At 42.6% G+C, this 26011-nt stretch overlaps 1 protein-coding gene across 5 annotated transcripts in view; it reads right to left on the reverse strand.

The window, feature by feature from the left end:
* Positions 1 to 3212: 3212 nt before the first annotated feature.
* Positions 3213 to 26011, reverse strand: part of CYRIA (CYFIP related Rac1 interactor A) — a 108331-nt gene continuing 85532 nt past the window's right edge. For all 5 annotated transcript variants that reach the window (XM_086700068.1, XM_086700065.1, XM_086700066.1 and 2 more), the window contains 9 exons: positions 19375 to 19496; positions 18001 to 18106; positions 16029 to 16165; positions 15269 to 15346; positions 14970 to 15086; positions 14800 to 14879; positions 13222 to 13348; positions 8812 to 8882; positions 3213 to 6537 (listed from right to left, as the gene is read on the reverse strand). In XM_086700068.1, the coding sequence (XP_086556194.1) occupies positions 6474 to 6537; positions 8812 to 8882; positions 13222 to 13348; positions 14800 to 14879; positions 14970 to 15086; positions 15269 to 15346; positions 16029 to 16165; positions 18001 to 18106; positions 19375 to 19496 (902 nt within the window). In that variant the 3' untranslated portion in view covers positions 3213 to 6473. The remainder of the gene's footprint in view (positions 6538 to 8811; positions 8883 to 13221; positions 13349 to 14799; positions 14880 to 14969; positions 15087 to 15268; positions 15347 to 16028; positions 16166 to 18000; positions 18107 to 19374; positions 19497 to 26011) is intronic.

A 26011-nucleotide genomic window follows, 5' to 3' on the forward strand; every position in this document is an offset into this window, starting at 1 on the left:
TGCTGTACCCTCCTGTGGAGATTTACAATGAATAAAAAAATCTGGTAGTAAAAAATAGGTAAGTAAAATACGTTTAACCTTGTTTCATAAGTACTTGCAAATTGAAAACTTTTTTTGATGCAACATCAATTAACATCTCTGAGAACATATTTTAGAACACGTGCTAAAGGTAATAGTATTATATAAACATGGTCAGATATATGTCACGGAAAGAGGAACGTTGGCTGTTTAGAGAATGGTTTAGAGGGAAAGTAAAGGCTGGATGATCTTCTAGGGAAAAGATGATGAACGTTGGAGGAAATAAGGAAAAATGAACTGGGGAGAAATTGATTTTGAGAGCTCTTTAGAAAGGATAATTGTTAGGACTTAATGATGAGCTGAAGGAATTAGGGTAAGGAATAAGGAAGGTCATTCCTATGAGTTTGACTTGAATCTAAAAACACTATAAATATGAAAACTCAAGATGATACCTGGCCATTTCCAAAACTATTTTCTGCCCATCTTATGTGATACTCAGAAGTCCAAGGACAAATAAAAATGCTTTTCCAGCTACTTAGCAACGTAATTTTTTAATGAACATATTATCTTTTATAACCAGAGTTCTAGACACAAAGATGAACCAAGTAATAGGACTTACAGGTTCCAGGATAAATGGCTATGGACTGACTGTTGGACATTCCTAGATTGCTATCCAAGGTGCTGAACTGATTTGTCTAGTTATTGGAAACTACTGCTGTTGCCCTTTTGCCTTTGCCTCAAGCTTAGTTCTCTGATGGAGTATCAGCCTTGTCTCAGACCAAGCTAGACTTCATCTGATAGCATGCCTGCCCTGAGCAGGACTAACTGACTCTGACTTTTGATTGAGACAACAGCTTGATTTCTCAGTTGGACTCCTGGCATATCAGCTGCAAGCTGCAAGCTATATGTCCACAGACATTAAAAATATCCTGGCAGGTAGGTAAATATTTTCTCCAGGAATAAAATTGACCAGCCAATGGAGCAAGCAATTTGTTAGTGTGGATGGCTGTGAGCTATAGAAATTCTCAGGGTTTCATTTCAGCACATTCAGGTGTCAGAATCCTGAAGTTTTCCCTTTACAGGCAGCTTCTGTTGGCTGCCTGCCTATCTTGAACTTGACCCTATAAGGGACACATTCTCCTCCTTTAGGCACTTAACATCTAGTATAAAAAACAAATATATAAAGTACTGTTCAGTGGCCTATATTTAGCATCAAATAAATCAAATGCATTAGAGATCAAGGCAGAGAGAATTAGCATGGATTGCAGTAGTTGGGGAAAGCTTCTGGAAGAGGAGGAGTAAAACACGGGCCTTGATGTACAGGTAAATTTTAGATAGGCAGTGAAGAAAAGGGGGTACAATATCACAGGTGTGGAAATGCCCATGGCACATGAAGGTAGTGAATACTCAACTGGTTCAACCTAGAGCTCCCTCTACTTTTATCTTCTCAACCCACATTCACGTATAACACTATCACCTTTCTTTGTATCTCTCCCCACAGTGATGGCATTATTTCTCTTACACAAAAGGAAGAAAAACCATATATACTGACATTTGGAAGAAAATAATTCTATAATTTCCTTCAAGTACTTTTGATATTTCCTAGTGACATGCTTCTTCAATGTGTAAGGAACCTTTTAAAACTCCTGGTCCTCAAGTCACAAGATTGAAGACGCTAGCTCTTAGGAAGAGTAGGAATGGCTAATAAAATGTAGCCCCTGGTTTGAAACAAAGCTGTCATGGTGCCAACAAGGACAATTTAAAAATGAACTGTAAGTGCAGGCAGAGAAAAGGAAGAATCTAGGAATATGCAACTTGTAGGGAAAACTGGAAGAATTCATAGGGAAAAGACATTCTTAAGTGAGTTTACAAGATCTTCCAGCCTACATGAGTCTAAACAAAATTCTGAGTCTTACATAGAATCCTTCTTACCACGATTTCAAAAAGTACTTTGATAGAACTTGGAACCTGATGTGACCAGGGCAGAAAAACTCCCTTCTTTGGAGTTTGACTTTGAGCTAAAGAGATAGAAGACTCAAGACCTCTATTTATAAGAGGAGTGTGTGGTTGTAATCAGCAAGTTTTTGTTTGTTTGTTTTACCACTACACCAAGATTTTGGCATTGGATGGAACAATGTACTTAATGAACATGAATACTTTAAGTAAATTGATCAATATTATTTAGCATTAATCACTTAAATTGTGATAACTGCATATAGTATAGACATTTCCAACAGCAATGTCTGCCTGTAAAATCTATCTACTCAATGCTACCCCAAAGCAAGAAGTTAGTGTGAATACAGATTGCACTGTACTCACACGTCACCAGGTTTCATGAATGTGGCCAGCTAAACTCTTCATCTCCATTCTTCCAAGAGAACCCCAATTAACAACCAACTTCTTGACTATCATGAAGGGTATTCCTCACTAGCTATATTCCTCTGGACAATCACACACACTCATTTTTTCATTTCTCTTGACTCTCAACACTCATTTAATTAGGGTCTCTCTCTCTCTCACCTTTGGTCCCTTTCCTTCTTTCTCCTTCTGGCTTTTGTCCATTTATAATCTGTCAATGTTTCTATTTACAGAAAATTTCCCATTTCTACTCCTTTCCCTTTGAGCTCCAAATCATCCTAATTATTGTGCCTTTGTCTTTTGTATAGGGCACCATGGAAGGTCTTTTTCTGACCTATTGATAGCACACACAATTAGGTCTCAGGTGAAAAGCTTCAAAGGTGCAGGGATGTCCTAAAAATTTCCATATTCAATTTTTAAAAGAATTGCATTAGGGCTTAAGTTGCCTGAAAATTGTACTTATATAGAATAAGTTAATGGCTGACTTTGCTGAATCCATAAAGTGTTACTGCACTAAAAAAATAGAATACATGGGTATTTATTAGGAATTCTTAGCATCCTTGAACAAATAGGTCTCATGCATCTCTAGATATCAATCATGTCTGTTTATTCTATGTCTTTTTTATAATGAATGATCTTTGCTAAAATGAATAAATATAGCTGGTACCAAGAGCAGAACATTGTAAGTATTTTATGTTGTATATGGTGAAGGCGAAAGGCAGATGGTGTGATTTGCTGGTACCCAAAGCAGGTATTTAGCAAGTATAGATGTTCAGCAAATATCTATGATCATGTGCTTATTACCCACTCAAACTTGAACATCATAAAAATAGAGGTATATTTTTAAATATATGTACCAAACTTTAATTTTCATTTCACACTCAAAACTTCTGTACAAAGAGGCAAAGCAGGCAAAAAAAAATCACAATGAGTTTAGCAAACAACATATGACAATTTTAAAACAGCTTTGTGTATGCAACAGCCTTGATAGATGTAATGGGGAAATTGGGTTCCAAAATTTTTGTCTCTTTAGGATAAAATTCCACTCTTTATTGTTAATATTTTTTAAAAAAGTTTGTTGCTGTTTGGGTACAAGATTGAATAAGAATTCTCTGAATTCTGCTGCACAGTTGGATTCCAAGATTGGGTAGGCTTCTTTTTTCTTTTGAGGAAGCATGATTTTTTTTTTTAACCTAAATGTGATGATGTATAAAAACCTCAGTTTACCATTAATGTCTTGATATAATGATGATGAGTAGAAGCAAATGATGAAGCATGATATTAACTAACAGTTAAAAGATAGTATCCAAGACTTTCTTTCTGGTTGTTAATCAATACTGCAGCCCTAATGGGCTACCACAATTCAAAACACTCACTGCCACTTGCTTTCTATTAGTTGTTGTTAGTGATGGATGAAAAATTTCTGCGAACATAGTTATGATGCCAAAGCAGCAGTGCATCTGAGAAATGTAATTTTCACCTGTTGCCTGCCCAAAAATAAATATCTGAGTAATGGCAAACACTGTTTACTTGAAAACTATGAAACAGCAAATATGAAATAGAATTAACATTGACATGGATACTGTGGCTAGCACTTTCCCCTAAACCACCCCATGGATCTTGAACACATGTGCATGCAGCACACAAAAAAAATCATGATTGTTTAAGGACTCCTAATGCCTGGAGGACAGTCTGTTAAAAGAATTTGTCTCCCACAGTAGCTCTGGAGTGGACCAGAGATCCATCACCTCGTAGTGATCACAGACATTCAATTAACTTGTCCTCCTGATAATCATAGGCAATAGTTCAGGCCCTGGACTTTTGAGAATCCATGTACGGGTGAATCTTAGCTTTGAAACAAGGCAGCCTGGCTAAACTGGGGCAGGCCAGCAGCCCCTCCCATATGTTTGGTCCCACTTGATAAAAAGTCTAATTAAAAATTATAAATATGCTCAACTATTTACTCTGCAAGTCCTTTCCTCTCTCCAAGACTTAAGCTCCTCACCCGATAAAGGAAAAAAAATGGACTCCATGATGATAAACATTGAGCGCCTCTAAAATTCTTGACAGTTGTTGCCCAAAGATAACACGTGGCTGCCAAATAGAAGATTTCTTAAGCTGAATAATCAATGAATTTGTTCATCCATTGTTACCCCATTTTCTGGCTTCCTCTAAGGTATTAAAATCCCTAGGCTTGAAAAGGTCGTGAAGGCCATCTAAGTGCATTTCTGTTCTGATGAGAGAACCCCCCCATCTAGGCAGCTGTACTTGTTCAGCTTGAAAAGCTCCAAGGAAAAAGGTCTTTTCTCTCTCTGTTGACTGACATGTAGATATAAACCAGAGAATCTTTTCTGCCACTTGACTGGGTTTGTTGTTATTGTTAAAAATAAAATAAAATTTAAAAAAAGTATGTTTCCCTTTTTTTTTTTTTTTTTTTTTTGGAAGACTCAAGAGAATGCCATCTGGACACTAAAGTCTGGAAATCAATTGTGTCTACAAGTTATTCCTTGGAACATGGTGAATGAAACCCTGATGTACCCAGGCCCAATTTCTGGGATTATCAATCACTGGGCAACTCTTTCCTTCTATCAGAAATAGGCAAATAATAATATAAACCAGACTTAAGGCTGATTTAAAAGTGTCCAGTCTCATCTTATAGTATGTATGCATAGGCCACATGGTGAACAGGGGAAGATTCAGGAGTGAGGTATCCTGGGTTCTAGTCCTACATGGAGTTGATCCTCTTTGACTTCAGCCTTGTCTCATTTCTGTGCCGGAGGTTGAGACGGGAGATTTCTAAGATTCCATTCCAAGTTCTGATCTGCAGAAAGGATGACTCTAGGCCTTGCCATATATTCAAATATATTCAATCATCAAGACAAGATGGGGTGATGCTTCCTGGCCTCTGTTTACTAAGGAAGCATGTAAGAGTCAGCCATTTTATTGGCTCATTGCCTTGTAGGGCTCTTGGAGATTGTTTTAATTGCCCATTTCATAGATGAGGAAAGTGAGACACAGAGCTTAAGTGTATTTTCAAAGCTCACACCATGGATCAGTAAGGCTAGGACTCAACCCAGGTACTCAGACCAAAGGTTTAAACATTCCAACCAGCCAGCAGTGTGGTCAGGGAGGAGCTGCCTTTTAAATATTAGGGAACTGGAAAATGCAGGGATTCCCCTCTCTGAATTCCCCAGTTTCCTGGTAATCAATGAAGTACCCTAGGCCTCTGTTGCCGTATGGATGGTCCCCAGAGGACAGGGCTCATTTTAGGAGGGACTGTGTACCCAGCACCCCACAGACAACTGGAATGTCATCAAAATACTACAGTTTCACAGCCAAAGGGTTGAAGCAGAGAGATGACTGTCCTGTTGCCTGTGTGTCCTTGCTCCCAACCCGTCCCCCACTTCCCAGACAACCTCTTTCACAGCTCAGCTATGACAGCACATCTGTCTATTCTCACTTCTCTCTCACAAACTGATTCAAGCACAGGTGATTTTCCTCTTGAAGAATCAAAAGGGAACGTTAGAGGAATATAAATCCAGAATAAATACGTGCAAACAAAAAAGCTGCACATGTGGTCTGCAGTCTGAGGAGAGAGAGGGGGCGTGCTGAATTCGAAACACTTGAATCTGTGTCTTCACATGCATTTTTCTTTTCTTGGATTCCTCTCTCCCTCTGTCAGGATAACAGTTGTGTTTCTTGTAGCCAAGCTGACACAGGAAATCAAATACTTCATGTTTCTACAAGTATACTTCCCAGAGAGATTACACATCTAGATTTAAAACACTACCACAAACTATTAGGAATTTCAGATTGTTACAGGTGTAGTTAAAGGACTCCGGGAGTAAAGATTGAAATCTCCAAATTTGACTTTGGAGAAGGGGGTTTTGTTTTAGACATCAAAGGTAAGGCTCTCAAGTCAATTTATGCTCTGCTGGGTCGAGTCAGTCAGGATACAAATTAAGGTCCGTGTATTTCAGTGACAAGGAGGAAATGGTTATGTAAATACACAAGTATTAACATCAATCTGTATTAAATTATGTAAACATATACATCTTCTGAGGTCAGTACATAGATCCTCTTCTTTGAGCAGAGCTCTACTGAAGCATTGCTCGAATCTGTTTGGAAGTCGATTCATCATTCAAGTGCTTTGTAGTGAACCTGGATGGAGAGAAAACACTGGGGGTCAGTGTGTAAAAAGCACCTGCCAGAGTGCCAGGGAAGACTCTCAGCCCATCTTGACCTTGAAAGACACAACTGATATTTATAAATCAACCCGGGGCTTGTGCCTTAGCCAACTAACCACATTTCAATGCCCAGAGTATTCTCAGACAGACTTAATATTTGATTTTTCTTTCCAAAGGAACTTTGTATTGTGGTTTATTCAACAAGGAGACTTTTGTCTAATCAAAGAATTACACGGGGGAGATATAAGCTATTCCATTTTCCGGGGAGGTAGACGTCACGTGAATGAGTGCAGGATCTCAACCATCTAGGCTAACCCTGCTGAGTTACAAATTTCAGCATATGGATCGGCTAGCAACATTACCCAAAACTTCAACGTCTATGGTTTTCTACTTTCCTGGGGACTCCTATGCTCACTGCCACCACAAGAGGGCACAAACACAGGTCAACAAGCAAAACCAGGCAGCACATCTGCACCCTCACATTAAGCTGGTATAGGAATGGTTTATGAAAAGGGAAGAAAAGGGAATTAAATTGTAATCGAACCTTGACCACGTCCTAGACATTTCATGTCAGTTTTCATTTCACTCACTAACTTTGCAGGAGAGGTTACTGCCTCCACTTTACAGACGAGAAAACTGAGATTCAGAGAGGTTTAAATGATCCATTTCAGACCCCAGATCTGACAACATGTGATTTGTGAACCATGCGTGGTTTCTGATTTGGACCCAAATGAGTCTGCCCCAAAAGCCTGTGCTCCTTCACTGCACTATCTACAGAAGCCACAAACGCCAACACTCAGAGGCGACTGCCCTGCTTTTCACAAAACCTTGCTTGATTCAATGAAGCTGGAAAGCTAAAAAAAAAAAAAATAAGAAAACATCAGAGGCGCCTGGGTGGCTCAGACGGTCGAGTGTCTGACTTCGGCTCGGGTCATGATCTCGCGGTTCGTGGGTTTGAGCTCCACGTCGGGCTCTGTGCTGACGGCTCAGAGCCTGGAGCCTGCTTCTCATTCTGTGTCTCCCTCTCTCTCCGCCCCTCCCCCACCCATGCTCTGTCTCTCTGTGTCTCAAAAATAAATATAAACATCAAAAAATTTTTTTTAAAAATCGGACGTGAGAGTCTCACTGTGTATGGGAAGCCCTCCTGCTGTGAAGTGGGCACCAGTGGAGAAACGCTTGGTTCACGCACAGAATCTGGAAGGCTCCCGTGTTAATGTTGCATCTGCTCTGAAGAATGATGACCTAGCAACTCCACAAAATAGCATCAACCTCAGTTTCATTCATTTCACGTGTGGCTGTTTCTTCATGTATTAAATGGGGATAATAGATCACCTTCCCTCTGAGTTGTGATGATGAACGTGCTCGGGAGCGGAGAATAAGATGTAAGTGTTGTATGTAGGTAGAAGATTATTGATCCATTCCACTTATACTTATTGAACATTTACTGCATGCACAACACTGAGTGGAACTCGGGAAAATCAAAGATGAATAAGGCAGCAAGGACCATAAACCTTCCAGATTGCAATCCGGCACAGGAATGATTTACACAGTAGTGTGATTCCACAGATTCCTGTAGATGTGTCATAGCTAAAAAATAAGCATCCCTTCTCTAGAGTGTATTAAGCACACGTATCCTTGGGAGAGAGACTGCTTGGGCATTAGTGGTTGGCAGGGAGAAGCTGAAAGGGGCCACCGCTGCCAAAAACTGGGCATTAAGATAGGGTAGAGCAGGGTTTTCATTCACAGCTGTGTATGCAAGACTCCTAGGGAGCTTTTAGAACAAACACAGAGTGGATGCCCGAGTCCCCACCCCGAAGACTCGAATTCATTCGGTCTGGGTTGGAAACTCTGCCTCAGTGTTTGCAAAAGTCCACCACAGTTCTCATGTGCAGCCAGGTGAAGGGGAGAGTGAGACTCGGGAAACTTCTTCCGGTGAGTCCCCACTTACCATAAAGCAGCGCGGCGGCCCACAGTTAGGCCCATGACCCGTGGGGTCACACAGACCCAGGGTTAGGTTCTAGCTTGGTGCTCGGCCGGGTGACTTTTGGCAAATTATCTGATTTCCCTACATCTCAGTTTCTTCCCTCTGTAGAAAGGCTATGATAAAAACGATGCTGACTTCAGCTGGTTGTTGGAAAGATTAAACGTGTGAAGACATGCACGAGGTTCTGCCTGGTGCTCCAGTGCCGGGTCCCTAACAGCATCTAGATTCGCAGTCTCTCGGAAGGGGTGCAGGGTTGAGGCTCACCTGAGGGCATTCAGCAGCCCCTCCACACTGTCCGGGGCCTGTTCCTTCAAAACCTTTATGCAGCCTTTCATCTAGGAGGAGAAAGCACCGCATTTTGTTAATACTACAGCAATTGCGTCCATGATAGTATCTGTTCAAACAACCATGTGTGCATGATCAGATCACATTACTTCTGCCTGGAGAAATCACACACAGAAACGACCAGCAGACCTTCCTAATCCCTCACGTTAGCGAGAGGTCGCCTCTGGGCACTTCTAGAAGTTGTGTATCACTTCTCACACTCTACTGCCATTGAATGTTTCACGTGTGTGGCATTGAGGCTGTGACCCTGGCATTGAGGCTGTGATCTTGGCATTGAGGCCGTGATCCTGGCATCGAGGCCGTGATCTTGGCATCGAGGCCGCGATCCTGGCTCGCACTCCAGAGCCACATGCAGGGCATTCCTCTCAGTGGTTGCTCGGTGCAGACTGACTGCCTGAAGGACAAACCTGATGATTTTTCTGCCATCCCACTTTCCAGGGTGCTTTTCCTCCTTTAGCTGATGGACTGGCAAACACTTAATTTTTTTTCTTTGCTTTCTTTTTCTCTTTTTTTGAAAGGACACAGCTAAAGACCAACACCAGGAGGCCTCATCTCACCTCACGACCTTCACCAGGTAGAAGTAACCACCACCTCTTTGTGTTCCTAATAGTAGGCTGGCATTTATCAGGGAGCCTTGGAGACTGAAGCACCCAGATCAATCTGTCTCCCTCACTAGATCAGGGGAGGACTGGTGAAGGCCACAGGTTAAGAATGTGCGTGCTTGGAGGCAGGCTCCTTGGGGTTCTTCCATTCTTGCGTTATTTAGTACCTGCGTGGACCTACACAAGTTTTTGGTCTTTTTGTGTGCCCTTGGAATATAATTTATTCATAATTTGGGAAGTATAAGAAAGATACGTATATAGAGATCACATTCCATTATGCATAGCCTAAAATTTTTTTTGACAAAGGAAGTATCTCCCTGCAAAAAATACAATCACTCATCTTCAACTCAGATGTTCACACTCTGTATTAAATTTGGGGAGACTAAGGAGCTCTTTTATAATGGTTTCTTATAAATATTTTCTGTGGGTATGCTTCTGGTATGTAGGAAGCTTTACCTTACAGCCTAATGGACCCTGATAGCTTGATGGACGTAGCCAGAAGCACAGGGTTGAGAATCATTTGGGAGTCACATATAGGCTCATCAGGAAAGAAATGCCATGGGCAATCAGAGATGTCTGTCACGGGTGCAGGGTGGGGGTAGGCTACAAACATGCCAGGTATGTGTCACTTGCAAGGATGGAATCAAGCTCAGGGATGCACAGATTTGGTCCCTCTCCCAGTGGACTTCATGGTCTAGTGGAAGAAGGGAGAGAAATAGCTCATCAGCAGTGTGAAAAGTGTTCTTGTAAAACATGCCTGAAGAGCAATGATGACTTGAAAAGGGGAGAAGAGCAGTAGCTGCTCTTTGGGAATTTCTAGTTCTGTCTCAGCCTGATTATAAAGCCTTGGGTGTGAATACGACCCAACCAGGGATGTAGTCGGGCCCAGATCCAGTGAGAGTTTAATAGCATGTTAAGGAGTTGGCAGGCCTTTGCCTGTAGAAAACACCCCTGGCAGGTGTTAAACAATCTAGCAATGTCATCAATATAGGAAGGGATCAGAAGGATGCAAGGATGTAAGTCTAAGGTCAGTGAGGGCCCCTGAGGCTGTCGAACGTGAGAGCAGCAGTGACATGGAGAATCATGGGGAGGCAGGAGTATGGATCCGAGGTCCGTCCAGTCCATGGGACCCGGTGACTGATAAGATATGGGGGCAAAGAAGAGGAAGGAAAATAATTCCAGGCTCCAAGGGACAATTCCTGGTTTCCAGCTTAGATGTCGGGTCAGAAGATGATGAAACACCTGAGGCAGGAACCCAGGAGAAAAGCAGGTTTGTAAGGGAAAGGATTGTCTTTGATTTGGTGCCGGCCATGCTTCACGTGTCCAGAGGAGGTCGGGTCTGGAATTCTTGGTGAGCTTTGGGCTGGAGACTGGGGTTAAGGAGTGATTCCTTATCAGATTATTACAGAAGTCTAAGGAAATCAGCAGAAAACACCACCTCACTTCAGCCTGGCTTCCTGGAACCCAAGGATAGCATCTGTTCTCTCAATGACCCAACCCCTCTGGGCCTCGGTGACTTTTCTCTGATGATTCATTCCTCCAGAAGTACTCTTCCTTCCCTCTTTCTACTTGGGAAAATTCTACCCCTTTCCCAAGATCCACCTCAAATATCACCTTCTGTCTCTCCTCTAAGCGGAATCAGCTTCTCCCTCGTCTGGGTTTCCAGGGCATTTTCTTCGTGAGTGCATATAACAATATGCATCTCAGGGTTTCACAAATAAATGCTTGTCTTTTCACAGTTGATGATATCCTAAGGATTTATAAACCCAGTGCATGTAGCTGCTGGCTTAGCAGCAGACTGGCATCTGAAGGAGCTCCTTTATGTCATCAAAGAAAATGGCCCATGTTGAACACATGTTGCGTTAGGTAAATCTGAAACTTTCTCGGAGAAACATGCAGACTTCAGTAGGAACAAAGCTTTCTTAGTGAGATCGAAGAACAAATACATTTCATGAAGACTATGTGTGGTTAGATTTAACATTATATCATATTTACGACCTCACCAGACTCAGTAAATGACAAGCAAGGACAAGCTATTTAAAGGTTAGGGTTACAAGACATAATTGTACCTAGTATATTTTTATTTTTTGACTCTGTGACAAGTTACCAAATGGCACTGGTAAATGAGAATGTCCCGTGAGTTACCACGTAATAAACTCCATCCACATTCAAATGATATTCATGGAGTTATTAAGAGTTATTTATACTCAGTCCATAGTATAAAAAATGTTAAAGCCTCACAAAGAATACAGTTAAAATATTTATTGGCATGAAAAAAAAATCCATGCTATACTGTTATGCAAATAAATGTTTTAAAAGAGCATTTATAGCAGGGTGCTAATTTGTTAGGTACACACATGCATCTACACAAACATCCATATAAAAAGAAGGGACGAAGATATGTTGCCATATCGACAATGGTCATCTGTCTGTGGTAAGGTTACTACAGATACATTTAACATTCTGTATTTTGATTTCCTAGATTTTCCTAATTTTTTATACTAAACACTTTTTTTCTTGGCAAACACAAATCACTGCCCTAAAAATAATACTCTATGAAGACCCATGACTAGCTGTGCTAGGAGGCGAGAACTGCAAAATGAGTAACCCAAGGTGCATTTCTAACTGATAAATTTCCTTACATCCTTCTGACTCGTGGTCCCTCTGGGCATGAAGACTTTCTGTTGGCACAGCACTAAAGCATCAGAGATGCTGCTCTGTGCAGTTGAGTAGAAATAGAGTGTGCTGCCCAAACTTAGCATTATCAGAATAAGTTAATACCAAGAGGTCCCATTCTGCCCTTAAAAGGCTTTATATGTATTTTTTTGGTTTATTTATATGGTGGGGGGAGGGAAGTAAAGAGAGAGAGAAAGAGAGATAGAGAGAGAGAGGGAGAGAGAATCCCAAGCAGACTCTGTGCTGTCAGCACAGAGCTCGATGTGGAGCTCAAACTCACGAACATGTGATCGTGACCTGAGCTGAAATCAAGAGTTGGATGCTCAACCGACTGACCTCCCAGGTGCCCCTGAAAGGCTTTACATTAACACATGAGATACACTATTGGGTTGATGCTGCAGACAGAAAATCCAGAATGCTAAGTGCTCTGGGGCCAGAGGAGAAGGGAGGTTCTGAGCATGCAGGGCACAAGAGATGTGCTCCTGGATGAGGTGACATTCGTGGAGTGTCTTAAAAGAATCCCCACATCGAAAGAAGGGACGGCACTCTGGGCAGGGCAAAGGGCTCAAGTATATCCCGATGACAAGAAAAGGCATGGCATTTGGGTGAAGCCACCAGTTGGGGGCGGCAGGACAGGAAGTTGGAATACTGTTTGAAATGTGACCATATCTTGCCATGTCTTGCAATCCAGTATCTCCCAATGCCGCGAACTTTAAGATGCCTATAACATATAAAAATATATTCATATGGCACATCGGATACGTTGAAGGGGAAGTTTGCAGCTAAGTGACTATTCATCTGCTCAGCTCCTCTACCGGCTGAGGGGATTAGTGTCTCTGTGCTTCTGCTGTGCTTTTTGATTGGATGTCTGGCTGTAAGCACATGAAGAAGATTGGGCTTCTTGCTATGAGGACGGCTGCCACGAGGGGGCTTGCCCCTTGGGAGAGATCCCTCTCAACGGGGAACGGAGAGAGAGAGAGAGAAAAGCAAGGTCTGTTGTGCAACACTCACGAGCTCTTATTTAGAAAGCAGAGTTCATAACTATTCTTACATCGATCTTGGATGTCTTGCAGAAAGCTCCCACGGGATGGACGTGGTCATAGAGGATGATTACTCCCACCATCACCCTCATGCAGAACATCAGCGTTTCTTCGCTTGTAAACCTACTCCTGTACTCCCTGGAAGAGAGAAGAAATGGCAGCTGTGTTTCTTCTTGCCAGAGCACGTTCATTTCTGGCTACTTTAGACTCCTCCAATCATCTCTTGAGAGCAATCCCATACCTGCAACAACCAGGTTAATACGCTCTTAAAGAAACCCATGATGATCATTCTCCTTGAATCTATCCAATCAGCAATTCAGTGTGAAAATAAGGTAAATTAGAGGGCAGTAAATTCTCTTCTCTTCTGCCCTTCAGCGGGCCAGCTCATCACGTACATCACTCCCCCCCACCCATCAATCTTGAATATTTTATAGCAGGTCCCTCTGGCTGTCCAAGATTATAGAGAATAATGGCTTCATTATGGAGAGAAAGAATCAGGCTCATTGCTACAGAGCAGCGATCATGTCTCCAGTCAGAGTAACTTCCTTTGTTAAGACACAGGCTGCAGATTGAATTGGATTGGCAAAGATGCGTAAAAGAAATTATGTACCATTCACTGGGCCGGGAGTACTTGTGGAGTGTGAATTTTGTTCACTTACCTTGACAGGGTCCCTGATGATTCAGATAATTCAAGATAATTTTAGAGGCTTTCTTAACATCTCTCTCATTATGAATTAGGCCCACAATGAAGATGATTACTATTTCTGTCTTGGAACAAGTCTTAACTTTGGTATAAGTGAAATATTTGAAATTAACACCATCTTACATCTGAACAGAGGATCACATTTTATAAGGTGCTTTTGATGTCTTTGGCCCTCCCAAGCCCTCTACAGCACAGATGACATTATGGGAACTTCATCAGAGGAGGAAACCGAGGCCCACACAGGCCATTTCGCTTGTCTGCCGGCACACAGAAGTAGCTAAAGAGAGAGCTGGAGCCCTGACTTGTGGGTGTGTATCTCCTCATTACTGTGCTGCCTCACCATTAACGACCTCAGCCATTTCGAAAATCTAGCAACTAGTTTAAGCACAAAGAAACTAAGAGAGACAGACAGACAGAGACAGAGAGGGAAGGGAAGGGACAGAATGAGAAGGACAGATGGAGAGAAATCTCCATTATCACCCTTGCCTCAGTCCTACCACCTCTACCCTTTGTTCTAAATCTTCTGTCAAATCTTTTCTCCCACATACTCATAATAATATCCAGTCATTTAGGCCAACCCTCCACGTGGCCCTTCCACATCTTCCACAGCATCTTTGATTTGAGTCACAGTTCTGCCATCTAACAAGCTATGCAGCCTTTGGGAAGTCAGTGAACCAATTTGGACCTCAGCTTCTTCAACTACAAATTGGGGCGACTTACACTTAGCATCCAGCGTTCTTTGTGAAATGGATTCAGATCATATACATGTCCACGTTAACGTGTTGACCCAAATGTCACCATCGTCGTCACCATCATAATCGTCAACATATTAACAGGCCCTCTCTAGGTGAACCCTGACCATGAATCCACCACCGATGGAACTTACGGTGTTTCCAGCATGACTTTACAAACACTTGTCATCGTACTGAGGCAGTCTGTGGTGTTCTCTATTGGCAGGGTTTTGTTCTAAGAGGGAGACACAGAAGGAGGTTAGTCCTGCTAGCAGCTTTTACGTGTAATTCAGAAAAAAGGACCTCGGTGCGTAGGTTCACTCACTTCGGAGACAAAGTGCATGGTGGCGTTGCTGAGGGTTTTCAGCATTGGCGTGGCTTCTGCGTAGAAGAGGGACATTCGATTGGCCATCTCATTATTGACTTCATTCTCAATGTCTAGCTGATGAAAGTTAAGAAGAGAATATGCGATTGATAAACAGATGGTCAAAAATCCCGACACGATGTCTGCTGGAAAGGGAATCACAGAAGAGGGCTGGCTTCTCCCTGTGCCCTGCCTGAAGCAGAAATCAGAGGAAGACATGGGGAATGGGCACACACAGACCGGGGGACCCAGGGGCTCACATGCATGTTGTTGATGCGGTTGCGACTTATCGTCCTTCTGTAGTAGCTGAAGTCATTCTGAATGGCCGGGTTCCTCATCTGAAATTCAGAAGAGAGGAAAGAAGGTCATCTCTCCACATCAGATGGGGGATGCGCATTAGGAGCCCAGACACCAGACTACATAAACATAATAGGACGTCTCTTGGTTGTAACAGTCAAAGCAACTTCTGGTTAAAAATAAATACTCAGAGGGGTGCCTGGGTGGCTCAGTCAGTTGGGCGACCAACTTCAGCTCAGGTCACGATCTCCCAGCTCGTGGGTTTGAGCCCCGCATCAGGCTCTGTGCTGACAGCTCGGAGCCTGGAGCCTGCTTCGGATTCTGTGTCTCCCTCTCTGTCCCTCCCCTGCTCACACACTGTCTCTCACAAAAAACTATACATTTAAGACAATTTTTTAAAATCCTCAGAGCCTTATTATTTTATCGTATGGCTACAAGTTAGATTTCAGGGAAAGAATCCTTGTTCTCCATCAAGATGGAGTCCTTCTCCACTTGAAAAGGATTCCTCTTATTGAATTTGGCAGATTTTGAATTTCTGTTTACAAACCACCGACCTACATCACTTTTACTGTAAAGAAGGCAAATTCTCAGCTTACATGTCTCTGTAGGGAAGGAGACACCTCTTACTCACTGATTCCCCACCCCACGGCATTAGCAGAGTGCCTGTACACGGTAGGTACTCAGGACAAGTTTGTTAAATTGTCTGAGCGTGTGCGGTCTAACCTTGAGCTCATCAAATCGAAGGGTAAAATGAAGAATTTCCGCAAACTCCTTCGCCAGGGCCTGCTCCCTCTCCAGGTGTTGGGTCGGTGTGTAGGGCGGACAGGTCAGAGATTCTAATAAACTCTGAAGAGCTTTTTCTGAAAGTCAAAGTGAGTAATACACATTTGAGGTGGCCCACGGAGATTCTTCAAAAAGCATAGTTCTTAGGTCCTGCAGACATTCTCAGAGATAACCTTTCTTCTCCATGCCTTTTGCCATAACTGTGTGCAGGGTGATGTGTGTGGATAAGAAGAGGCAGCCCATCATGCCTGAGCAGACTGCCTCCCCTGCGACCCCCAGGGCCACGCAGATTCATCCGAGTCTCTCAAAGCTCGGCTGAACTCTCCAGTGTGCACAGTGCTAACTCCTGCCACTGTTCAGAAACCACAGCTACGTGTTTTTGGATCATGTGGAGGAGAGAGCCTTTCATGACAGGGGAGGAAATGAGGTGGCCCAGAAAACATGGCTAGATAACCTGCACTGCAGGGAAAGACTTTGGGTCCCTTTCCAGCTCGTCTCTGCCCCTATACTCCAACCTGATCCAGGGGAGCCTTCCTGCAAACCCATTGTGATACCGACCTCCATTACTGTCCCCAAAACAGTCTCATTAAATCCTCTTGTCCATTTCCAAACATTCCCTCCAGTTTTTCCTTCAACGTATATCTAACAATGCCAAGTCGTTTAACCAATCCTTGACAGCAAGGGTTGGAACCAAACTATGGCACACAGGCCAAATCTGGCCCACTGTCAACTTTTGCAAATAAAGTTTTATTAAAACACAGTCACACTTTGTTTCTGTTCCTTAATGTGTGGACCATGGCTACTAATGTCCTACAATGGCAGAGTTGAGCAGGTGCAACAAAGATAGGCGGGCCCAGGAGCCTAAAAGATTTACCATCCGCTCTTTACAGTAAAGTTTGCGGGCACCTGATCTACGGTTTTTAATGGTCTTTTACAGCATCTTTACAAGGACATCTCGTGCCGTTTCCGTTTACGGGAATGCCTGGCCTTCTGAGTCAGCCAGTTCTACCTTGGTGGTATCTTTTTCCTTCTGTTAAAAATCTGGCTCATTAAGATTTCAGTTCATGGGGTCTAGATACACACTTTGAAGAAACAGAAAAAGGAAACCAAAGAAGCTATCTGAGAGTCTTCAGAGGCTCTCTGTTCTTACAAAACTGTTTTAGCTCATTCAACCACTTCCTTTGGGTCTTAGCTTCAAGTTCTCTCGACACCATGGCTATTATTCTCCCCCAGTTTTTTTATTTCTCTGTTTAACTCTTAAAATATGGCATTCACTTACAGAAAAAGTAAAGTAGAACATGACTACCCCTTTCTTCTTTCTAGATATATTACATTAACTGATAGAACCTCAGAGAGCTGTATCCTGGGGGGAGTGGTTATATCACATAGGTGGACACATCAAGCTTCCTGTCAACCAGACTTGACTTTACTCTTGCTTCTGCAAAGCCATTCTGAACCTGTACAGGTTGCTTTTAAGGCTAAAGAGCGGAATGTTGTTTGTTTTTCCTGTGTTTTACTATATTAAATTTATCACATGACTCTAACCAATCAAGTTCTTTTTTGGATTAGCCGGTGATCTGTTTGTTTCAACTCCCCTGTCATTTAGAAATGTGGTCAGACCACAACAAAACTGTTACGAGTGAGACTTAGCTGAGAACAAGACTAGAGGGACACCCAGCAGCAGAGACACCCCCAATGTGCCGAGAACCTCAGAGGAAGGAACTCTGAGATGAATTTAAGGGAATGAAAACCACACGTATTGTTGTCCATGAGTGGCCTCTCCTAAGACATTGCAGATGGATGTGGGACATCTCTCAGGTCACTGAGCTAGCTCTTCCTGCTTCTTTCTCAAACTCTGTAACATAACATAACTCCGTCACACACAGGATAAAAACTACACGTACATACTCACCTAGCCTTATGGAAAATTCATAAAATCTCTTTAGCCTCACAACCAGAGGACACACTGCATTCCAAGCTTTTTCTTGAAGCTGGATGTCGTTGGGATTTTGAATCGCCTACAAAAACGCGACAGAATTGTCTGTTTAAAAAAGAAGCAATAGCCTCCACATCAAAATGCCTCAAGACTGAGAAAGTATGGTAGTTGAAGAAAAACACAAGTCCTGATCTATTTTGCTAGTGTGCTCTTAAATTGACATCGGTTCACGGGACTGTCCTCCAAGATGCTCAGTTAGAATGAGATTTTAGCACTTGACCATAATGCAAATGACCCTACAATCAGATCCTATATCATCTTACTTTCTCTTACTTTAAATGCAAAACAAAAAAAAACAAAAAAAACAAAAAAAACAAAAAAACATGCAAATCTGATTGGAAGCAATTCAGCCTTCCTCCATCACGTTTTGATTCTACTAAAGTCAAGCCAGTGCTTATTAGGAAGTGCAGGTCCTGAAGATGTCTTTCTTTCTCTACGATACATATTACGTTCCTTCCATTCTGTGATGTTACCTAAATTACCTAAATTAATGGGGACCACGACGTAGAATAACCACCTTTGAGAAGCTGTCACTTTCTTAGAAATGCTGTTTTGTCTGGGTTGCAGCAGCTTAAGGACTAGAGCGTTAGTGGTGTTTTTTCCAGAAGGATGGCAGCAGTGGCCGTAAAGTGTGTGTGTTAAGTGAGCATGTGTGCACATTTGTGTATGTGTTGACGCTGCCACAAAGCTAATTATTTCACATAAAAGGAGTATCAAGTTTCTTGCCTTTAAGGCATTATGCAGCCTTAAAAGCCATGTTGGCAATTTTGTTTTGGTTGTTGTTTTTCAGGTATTTATTTATTTTTTTTAATCTCAAGTCATTGCAAGATGATAGACCTACAGGCTACTTAAAGCAAGGCAGCTCATGGCGGTTGTTTCTGATACTGTGGAACCTGCCAAAACTCTTACAAAATGCTGGAAGTCTGTGCAAACCCAGACCTCATGACTTATGCTTCAACTGTTGTCCATAGGCTTTGTATGGACGTTTCCCTTAAATGAAGTAATATACCGATCTATCGTTGTTTAAACGTCAGTCCTGTGATAACAAATGTATGACGGAGAAAAGAATGGCTAATATTTTACACGGTCTACCGCACCGTGTGTTCAGATTAATGTACTAGAATAAAAGGGGCCATTCATACTTTTTTAAAAAACACATTACCCTCCTTGTTCTTCCTAGTACACTAGGAAATACTAGGGCTATTACTTAATCTTGCTGGGTGTGTGTGCGTGTGTGGGTTTCCCTTCTCCTCCGAGGGTGCTGTCAGCTCAGTGTTATCATTGGCATACATCTCGGATCTCTGGCCCCGCGCCCTTGTAAGCTTGCAGGTCTGCGAGGATGCTCTCAGAATCCTGGAGGACGGCGCTGATCTGGTTCCATATTTCCCTCTCTCCTTCCGTGGGCTGGGCATCTGAGCAGAAGGGAAACCAAAAGACACAGAGGGCTTGTGTTTACAGACAGCTTGGGAAGAAGATTAGCATTCAGTCTACCTGATAGACAGTCCTATTTGATTCCTACAGGTTTGGTCTTTACTCGTTGACATAATAAGCTGCTAGGAAAGGAAACTAACACGATTTCTGTATGTTACTTAGTTCGAAACAGTCATCGGTCTCTCTGCGCATGTCAAACCAAGCATGTTGGAATCACTGCGGGTACTGTATGTGTTTGTGTAGAACATGCTTTTTGCACACCGATTATCATGTGCCAAGCAGTTAACTGGATGACAGAAGAAATAAATCTTGTTTTTTGGGGTCCACATTTAATAGGAGAAGCTACTGAATATTTCTGTTCTGACTAAAAGCCTGTGAATCTGAGTACAGACGGGAAAAGCAGTCCCCCTTACATTTCCACATAAAAAATAAGCTTAAAATATTAGATAATCCTTCAGAGCCATGACGGAGATGTATCTTTCTGGAACACAATGACACGGAGAAAGCATTGAGACTTCCCATTGAACATGAACTCAAGAAGTACAGGAGCTTTTTTTTAAAGACACCTGTACTGTTCATCTTTGGTCTTGACTGTAAATGCTACTCACAAGAATAAGTGACACATTCAGGCTTACATAAATGAAGAGCATATTCTGATAACCACAGAAGCATTTCCCTTAGCTCTAAATTCCCACTTGATTACATTCCTGTAGGTAATACATGTTCTTGTCCCTTTGAGTATTTTGCGGGGGTTGGTGGGTGGATTTTGGTGGTAAATCTCACAATACCTATAAAATAGGTTGCTTGCCTGGGCTAGTGAGGAAAGTAGCCTCCATCCCAAACAAAGGCATTGCTAATCGAAGGGGGATAGATGTCACCTCTTAAAAATTTGTTTTCAAAAATCCCAGTCCTAAGGTAGTGAATTCTCTCAGGAGACCCCGCTCATGAAAGGGTAAGTTAGAGTTATGTTTGTTATAACATTCCCCAGATCAAATCCCAGTTTTGACAAGTCTCGGTGGGAGCACCAAGGGCTGATCCTGAGAAAGGTAATAATTCACAGGTGTTACTCTGGGAGTATAAGAGACAGAATTCCTGAGCTAGGTGACATTGAGGTAAGGTGCTGACCATGCCGACGGGGCTTACAGGAGGGCTGAGTATCAGAGTAAGGGTTGGGCCAGATGCGGCTGCTTCTGCTTCAGCCGCCACCTGCTGGACCTACACTAATCTGAGGCCAGAGCTTTGAGAATAGATGCCCATTTTTAGATCATTTTCCTTACCATGTCTTGCTAAGACCTAAGAGATTGGTAGAGTTACCTGGGAAATGAAGGGTGAAACTCATCAGAGTATGAGAGTTCTCTTTAGAAAGAAAAATCCCAGGTCCCTATAGACTATTCGGATATTTTGCAAACTCTGCCTTTCAGGAAGGAGATGGATTTCAATGAGAGAAGGGGTAAGGACTGAAGTGCACGTGCACCAGGATTCAGAGAAGGAAAAGACAAGTGTGGTGTGGGAGGAGAGACAATCACTCAATATAAAGGATGGGCTTGATCTGGCTGGCTGGAAGGCCGAGGGGAGTGCGACCTGAAGAACATGACAGAGATCTGGCAGGTTATGGTACAGATCCTAGCCTGGGAGGCAGAGGGGCAAGAGGAAACGTGCTATTCCTTTATCCTTTTCTGCCCTTCCACTGTTTCCATACAATTCTTTGGTGCGATGATATGCACGTTATTAATCACTTTGTAGGCTATCCTTTCCTGCTTCCCCAAACTTTTCTCAAAGGGTGTCCTAAAGAGAAACCATTAAAACCTCATGAGCTAGGAAGCCTGTCACTGAAGACAGCATTTCAGTGAACAGAATTCCAGGGCAATATCTGAGTAAGAAGAAAGTCAGGGGAGAGAGCCATGCGACAAAAATGCAGCACAGAGGTCCCAGAAAACAAGGAAAAAACAAAAGCTCATTCCCTCCAACCCTCTCCTCCTTTGGATGAATAAACTGAAAAATCATCAGCCAAAAAAGGCAATTTCCTAGAAAGAGAGAGAGATATTTGAAGAGGAAGAAAAGAAAAATAGGCTGTGACCAAGATTCTGAGGGGTGAGTCTCTTTGAATGTAATTAGAAAGCAGTGTGTAAAGAAGGCACTTGGAGACCAGAAAAGGAAGCCTTCTGAACTTGGCTGTCACGGTGACTCCATCTCAGCAAATCACCCCTTGCTAAGTTTTAGACAAAACCGAATTAAAGGGAAGTGGCTGGAAGAAGACAGCCGGACAAACACAAAAACCCATTCTTCTGGTGATTAACACAAAAGGAGAAAATTTTCAGTCAGTTTTTGAAAACAGAAGCCTTTCTTAGGCGCTTCAAAAAGACTATTTCTAATAGCGCAGCCCCAAAGGGGTCCTGGCTGCAGACGGGCAAGCTTCCCTCTCGTTCCCAAGTGAAGGGAATCTTGCTGATCCAACTCAACACTGACCCTGATGTGACCATAAAGAGCTGGACGAACAACTTGGGGCGGTGTCACCTCTCTCTCAGAGGCGGCAGATTTGGGGCTTCAGTGAAGCAGGTTCCATCACACAGTAACCCTCTCCCGGCACCGCAGTGACCTATGAAACAGGACCCCCGGTCACAGCCTCTCTCTCTGGGGAGATGTTTCTTTTGGCAGATGTCCTGGTGTCTTCATAAAAAACGTTTCTCATATGGCCCCATTTAGCAGGGGTGGGGTGGGATGGGAGAAATCCAATCCATCAGCCCTTCTTCATCCTGACTTAGAAATGTGCCGGCTCATTTTCTTCCATAATTTGTTAGTCTTAGCGGATGCCCTCTTTTTTTTCTCCTTCCCCTGTCATGGAACCGAAGTCCCCTCTTTCAGCTAACAATGAGGCCCTTGATGCTGGCAGCATGGTCCCTACCTTCTGGGGACTCAAATCACACGTGGGCTCAACTTCCAGGGTGGAGAGTACAGACTGGGAGAAGCTCTAATCTGTGTATTTTGCTTTTTCAAATAGAAAGAGGACGGTGTAACCCTAAGTGACATTCGGCCTCGGCTCATATACCTATGAAGTTCATGATTCGTTCTACTTTGATCCCCCGGCTAAGTGATTAGACAGCCAGGACTAATGAACAAGAATCTGATCCATTAGGCTGCGGGACTCTGGCCTTATTTGTTTCATTAAACCTCCAGGACCTAGTGAGATGCCTGGTACATAATGTCTGCTCAAGAAAGATTTGCTGATTCAAAGAACTGAATGAATGATTTATCACTCACACTATGTCTTATGACGACTTTTCTGCTTGTCTTTGTATTTGGCGATCTTTGGAGACAGAGTCTATATTCTTATTCTCGGTGCCTCCATATGTCCTGCCCATTGGAGACATCAGTGCGCATGTCATGACTCAATAAATAAATGAGGACGTTGACCAGGCGGTAGAGAATGTGAGTGTTGGGAAGCAGTAAAAGAAGTGAAGATCCTGTTACTTCTGGATCCTCTCCTCTGTCTCTTCTTCCCAAATGGCATCTATACTGTTACCTCTCTCTCACTGTTATTGTTTATCTATCTATACCTATATCATCTATATCTATCTATATCTATATCTGTATCATCTATATCTATACCCATATCATCTATACCCATATATAACATATATATCTCTATCTATATCTATATCTATATATATCTCTCTATATACCTCTATCTCTATCTCTATCTCTGTCTCTATATCCATCTACCTACAATCAAATTGGCTGTTCGTACTTTCATTAACACTTGTGTTTTTAAATCAGCCATCATTTAGCTACAGCCTCAATGTCTCTTCAGTGTGGTTAATACACTATTAGGATATTTGTTGAGTGAAAAACCGCACTGAAGTTGACCATCCCAAGTTTAAGGCTGTTATCACTTGTTTTCCAGAATATCCCTTTAAGAGGCTTTGGGGTCTCCATATTCAGATTCAGTTGGTACCCATGTTTTAAAAATGTATGGTGTCTTCAGATGTCAAAGAGCAACATCTTGCAAAATTGGTGATTGAAAAGGTCTGCTGATATTCAACCTACCAGCCACCTCCTAAAGCACTTGCTGAGTGAACAGGAACTCTGAATTATGGGGTTTTTTCTATTTTTAACACAAAGATTGACCTTTTGTCAAAGGTACACACACGTGCATATGCCCACCAATAACACTATTGATGGAAATGAGTCCTTATTGTCAGTGGTAGCCGGTGAATCTCTCGGTGATGTTTCTTCCGAGAATCACATTCTAAAATTCTAATCATTGTCAGTTATTTCATTGCCATTGAGAAGAATAGTTACATCAGGCTGGGCTGCTCTAGTCTAACAATAAAGCTGTTAAAAAAAAACCTGTGATTTACACAGGCAATTTCAGAAACCAATACTTTGAGGGGCCCTGGAACAAGCCTATCCAGGCCATTCCCCAGGGAATGATTTAAACCCCTGTTCTGGACTTGCTATTGTGGAAGGTATGAAAATGTATCATGTGCACTGTGACCTTGAATACATTGTCAAGAAACCACTGAATTCCAAGTGCCTAGAATTTTTAATGGAAAAATACCCTCTATCAATGAAGACAGTGAAGCAGTATTCATTTTGTTTACAGGGGATCTATTTATCCTCCTCGGGCTCAATTTGCTAGTAATTATGGATATTAACAGCCAGGATTCTGGTGTCACCGGGGTCAGGTGGAGGCTTTGCCATGGAGGACTGTGATGTTTACTGAGAGCAGAATGCCTAACATTCCACCGTGTGGATGGAGAGGAAGGTGGCTGAGTGCTATGCTTGTCAGGAAGGAACATCTTTGGTGAACATACCCCAGGGCACAAACCAGGCTGTCAAATCAAAGTGTTCTTATCTTTGTAAATCAGCCAACAACACACTCTGTCTTCACAAGTATGGGAACACACATACCTTCTCTTAACAACCTATTCAGGACTGTATGGAAAATGTGATAGAGAATCAAACAAATCAACTGAAGATAATGTGAGTAGAAGACACAATTTATTTGGAGATGTCTTTGGCTTTGAAGGAAGCTCTGGCCTTTCATCAATAGGATATACTGCTATCTCTGCACCTCGCCAGCTGTTGTATAAACAGTGAAGAAAGGTACAGCACAAAGATTTGCCAAAACCGTAGATTAAATCCATAGCTCTTCTTTTCCACCACGTCCTTACTTCTCTGCCCCTCGCCCCTTCAGGATAAACGAAGATACACAGCTAATTATCTATGATTAACATTTGGGGATATAAAGCAGTAATGATTTACAGCAGAATGCTAACTGCTTACAGAAACCCCATAAAATTGCAAAGATCCATTGGAAAATGTGTGTAACTGGGCTGACATATTTATTTGTAGAGGAACATTAGTCGTCCTGCACCAGAGCCCAGAGCCCTCTCCTACGGAATTTCCGATGAGGTCCTGTATAAAGCAGGAAGGGTTGAAGCTTGAAGGCTCATCTACTTCAGCTCCATGCAGTGCGACCCCTGTGATGTCACAGGAGGAGGGAACTCAGAGGACAGAGATTTTTGAGGCTTAGTTCCTACTGTCACTTTCGCCACTCACTGCATATGAGACCTCAGGGCCAATCAGTTCATCTTTCTGGTTCTCAGGTTACTTCTTGGTAAAAGGAAGGACATTGACAAGAGCCCTGTCCCCTCTCTAACTGGTCTTGTTGGGATTATGACCTGCAGACCCGCAGAAGGATGCTGACAAAGATATAAAGCATTTAAAAAGCAAAAGTGCTAGAGATTTCATGAATTTAATGACCGGATTTCTATGTTGGCATAAATAAATTGCTTTCCAGGTCTGCTCTGTTGGTTTTTGTTTGTTTGCTTCGCTTATTAAAGTGACCAGGAACATCTCCTATCTTCCCCCCTTTCCTCTCCCCAAATTATCTAGCCTCTTCTGAACAGCCTTAGCAGAAGTGAGGGTACCAGAGATGGAGATGTGAAACAAGAGCTCAGTAGTGGCAGGGGGTAGCCTGCATCAGCAAAATCATCACAGATGAGCAGCTAATCTGACATCCCTCCTCGTTTTGAAAAGTAGGAGACCATAGTCCCAATAGAGCAAAATATTCAGAGCCTTTCTGAGAGTATAATGGTTCGGAGGCTTTAGAATTGCCTTCCCAACTACCCCCACCCCCACCCCCACCCCGTGACCACTGTTATTGTTCTTGGTATGCTCTTAAAGGTGGGTTTGTCTTCTAAGAAAATCATTTCTCAGTTACCGCCTGCCAAGAAACATTTCTTCAGCTCAGCCCTAGACTTCCTGTATTTTCTCTTTTGGCTGGCCCGTCACCTGCTCTCCATTCTTCCAGGTAGGTTTCTGTACGACCTGTCCTATTACTGTCTATCCAGTGCATCTGCATCTTCTCTCCTCAGGAAAATTATAATAGTTTTTGAAGAAGCGGGCATGTTCTCCCAATGTTCCTATATTTATATGCCCTATGTCATCCCTCCACGCCTCTCTGCCTCCTAAGATCTCATCCCCACTCCTC

Source organism: Puma concolor, chromosome A3 (assembly GCF_028749965.1).
Source record: "Puma concolor isolate L17-30 chromosome A3, mPumCon1.1.hap2, whole genome shotgun sequence".
Taxonomy (NCBI): Eukaryota; Metazoa; Chordata; class Mammalia; order Carnivora; family Felidae; genus Puma; species Puma concolor.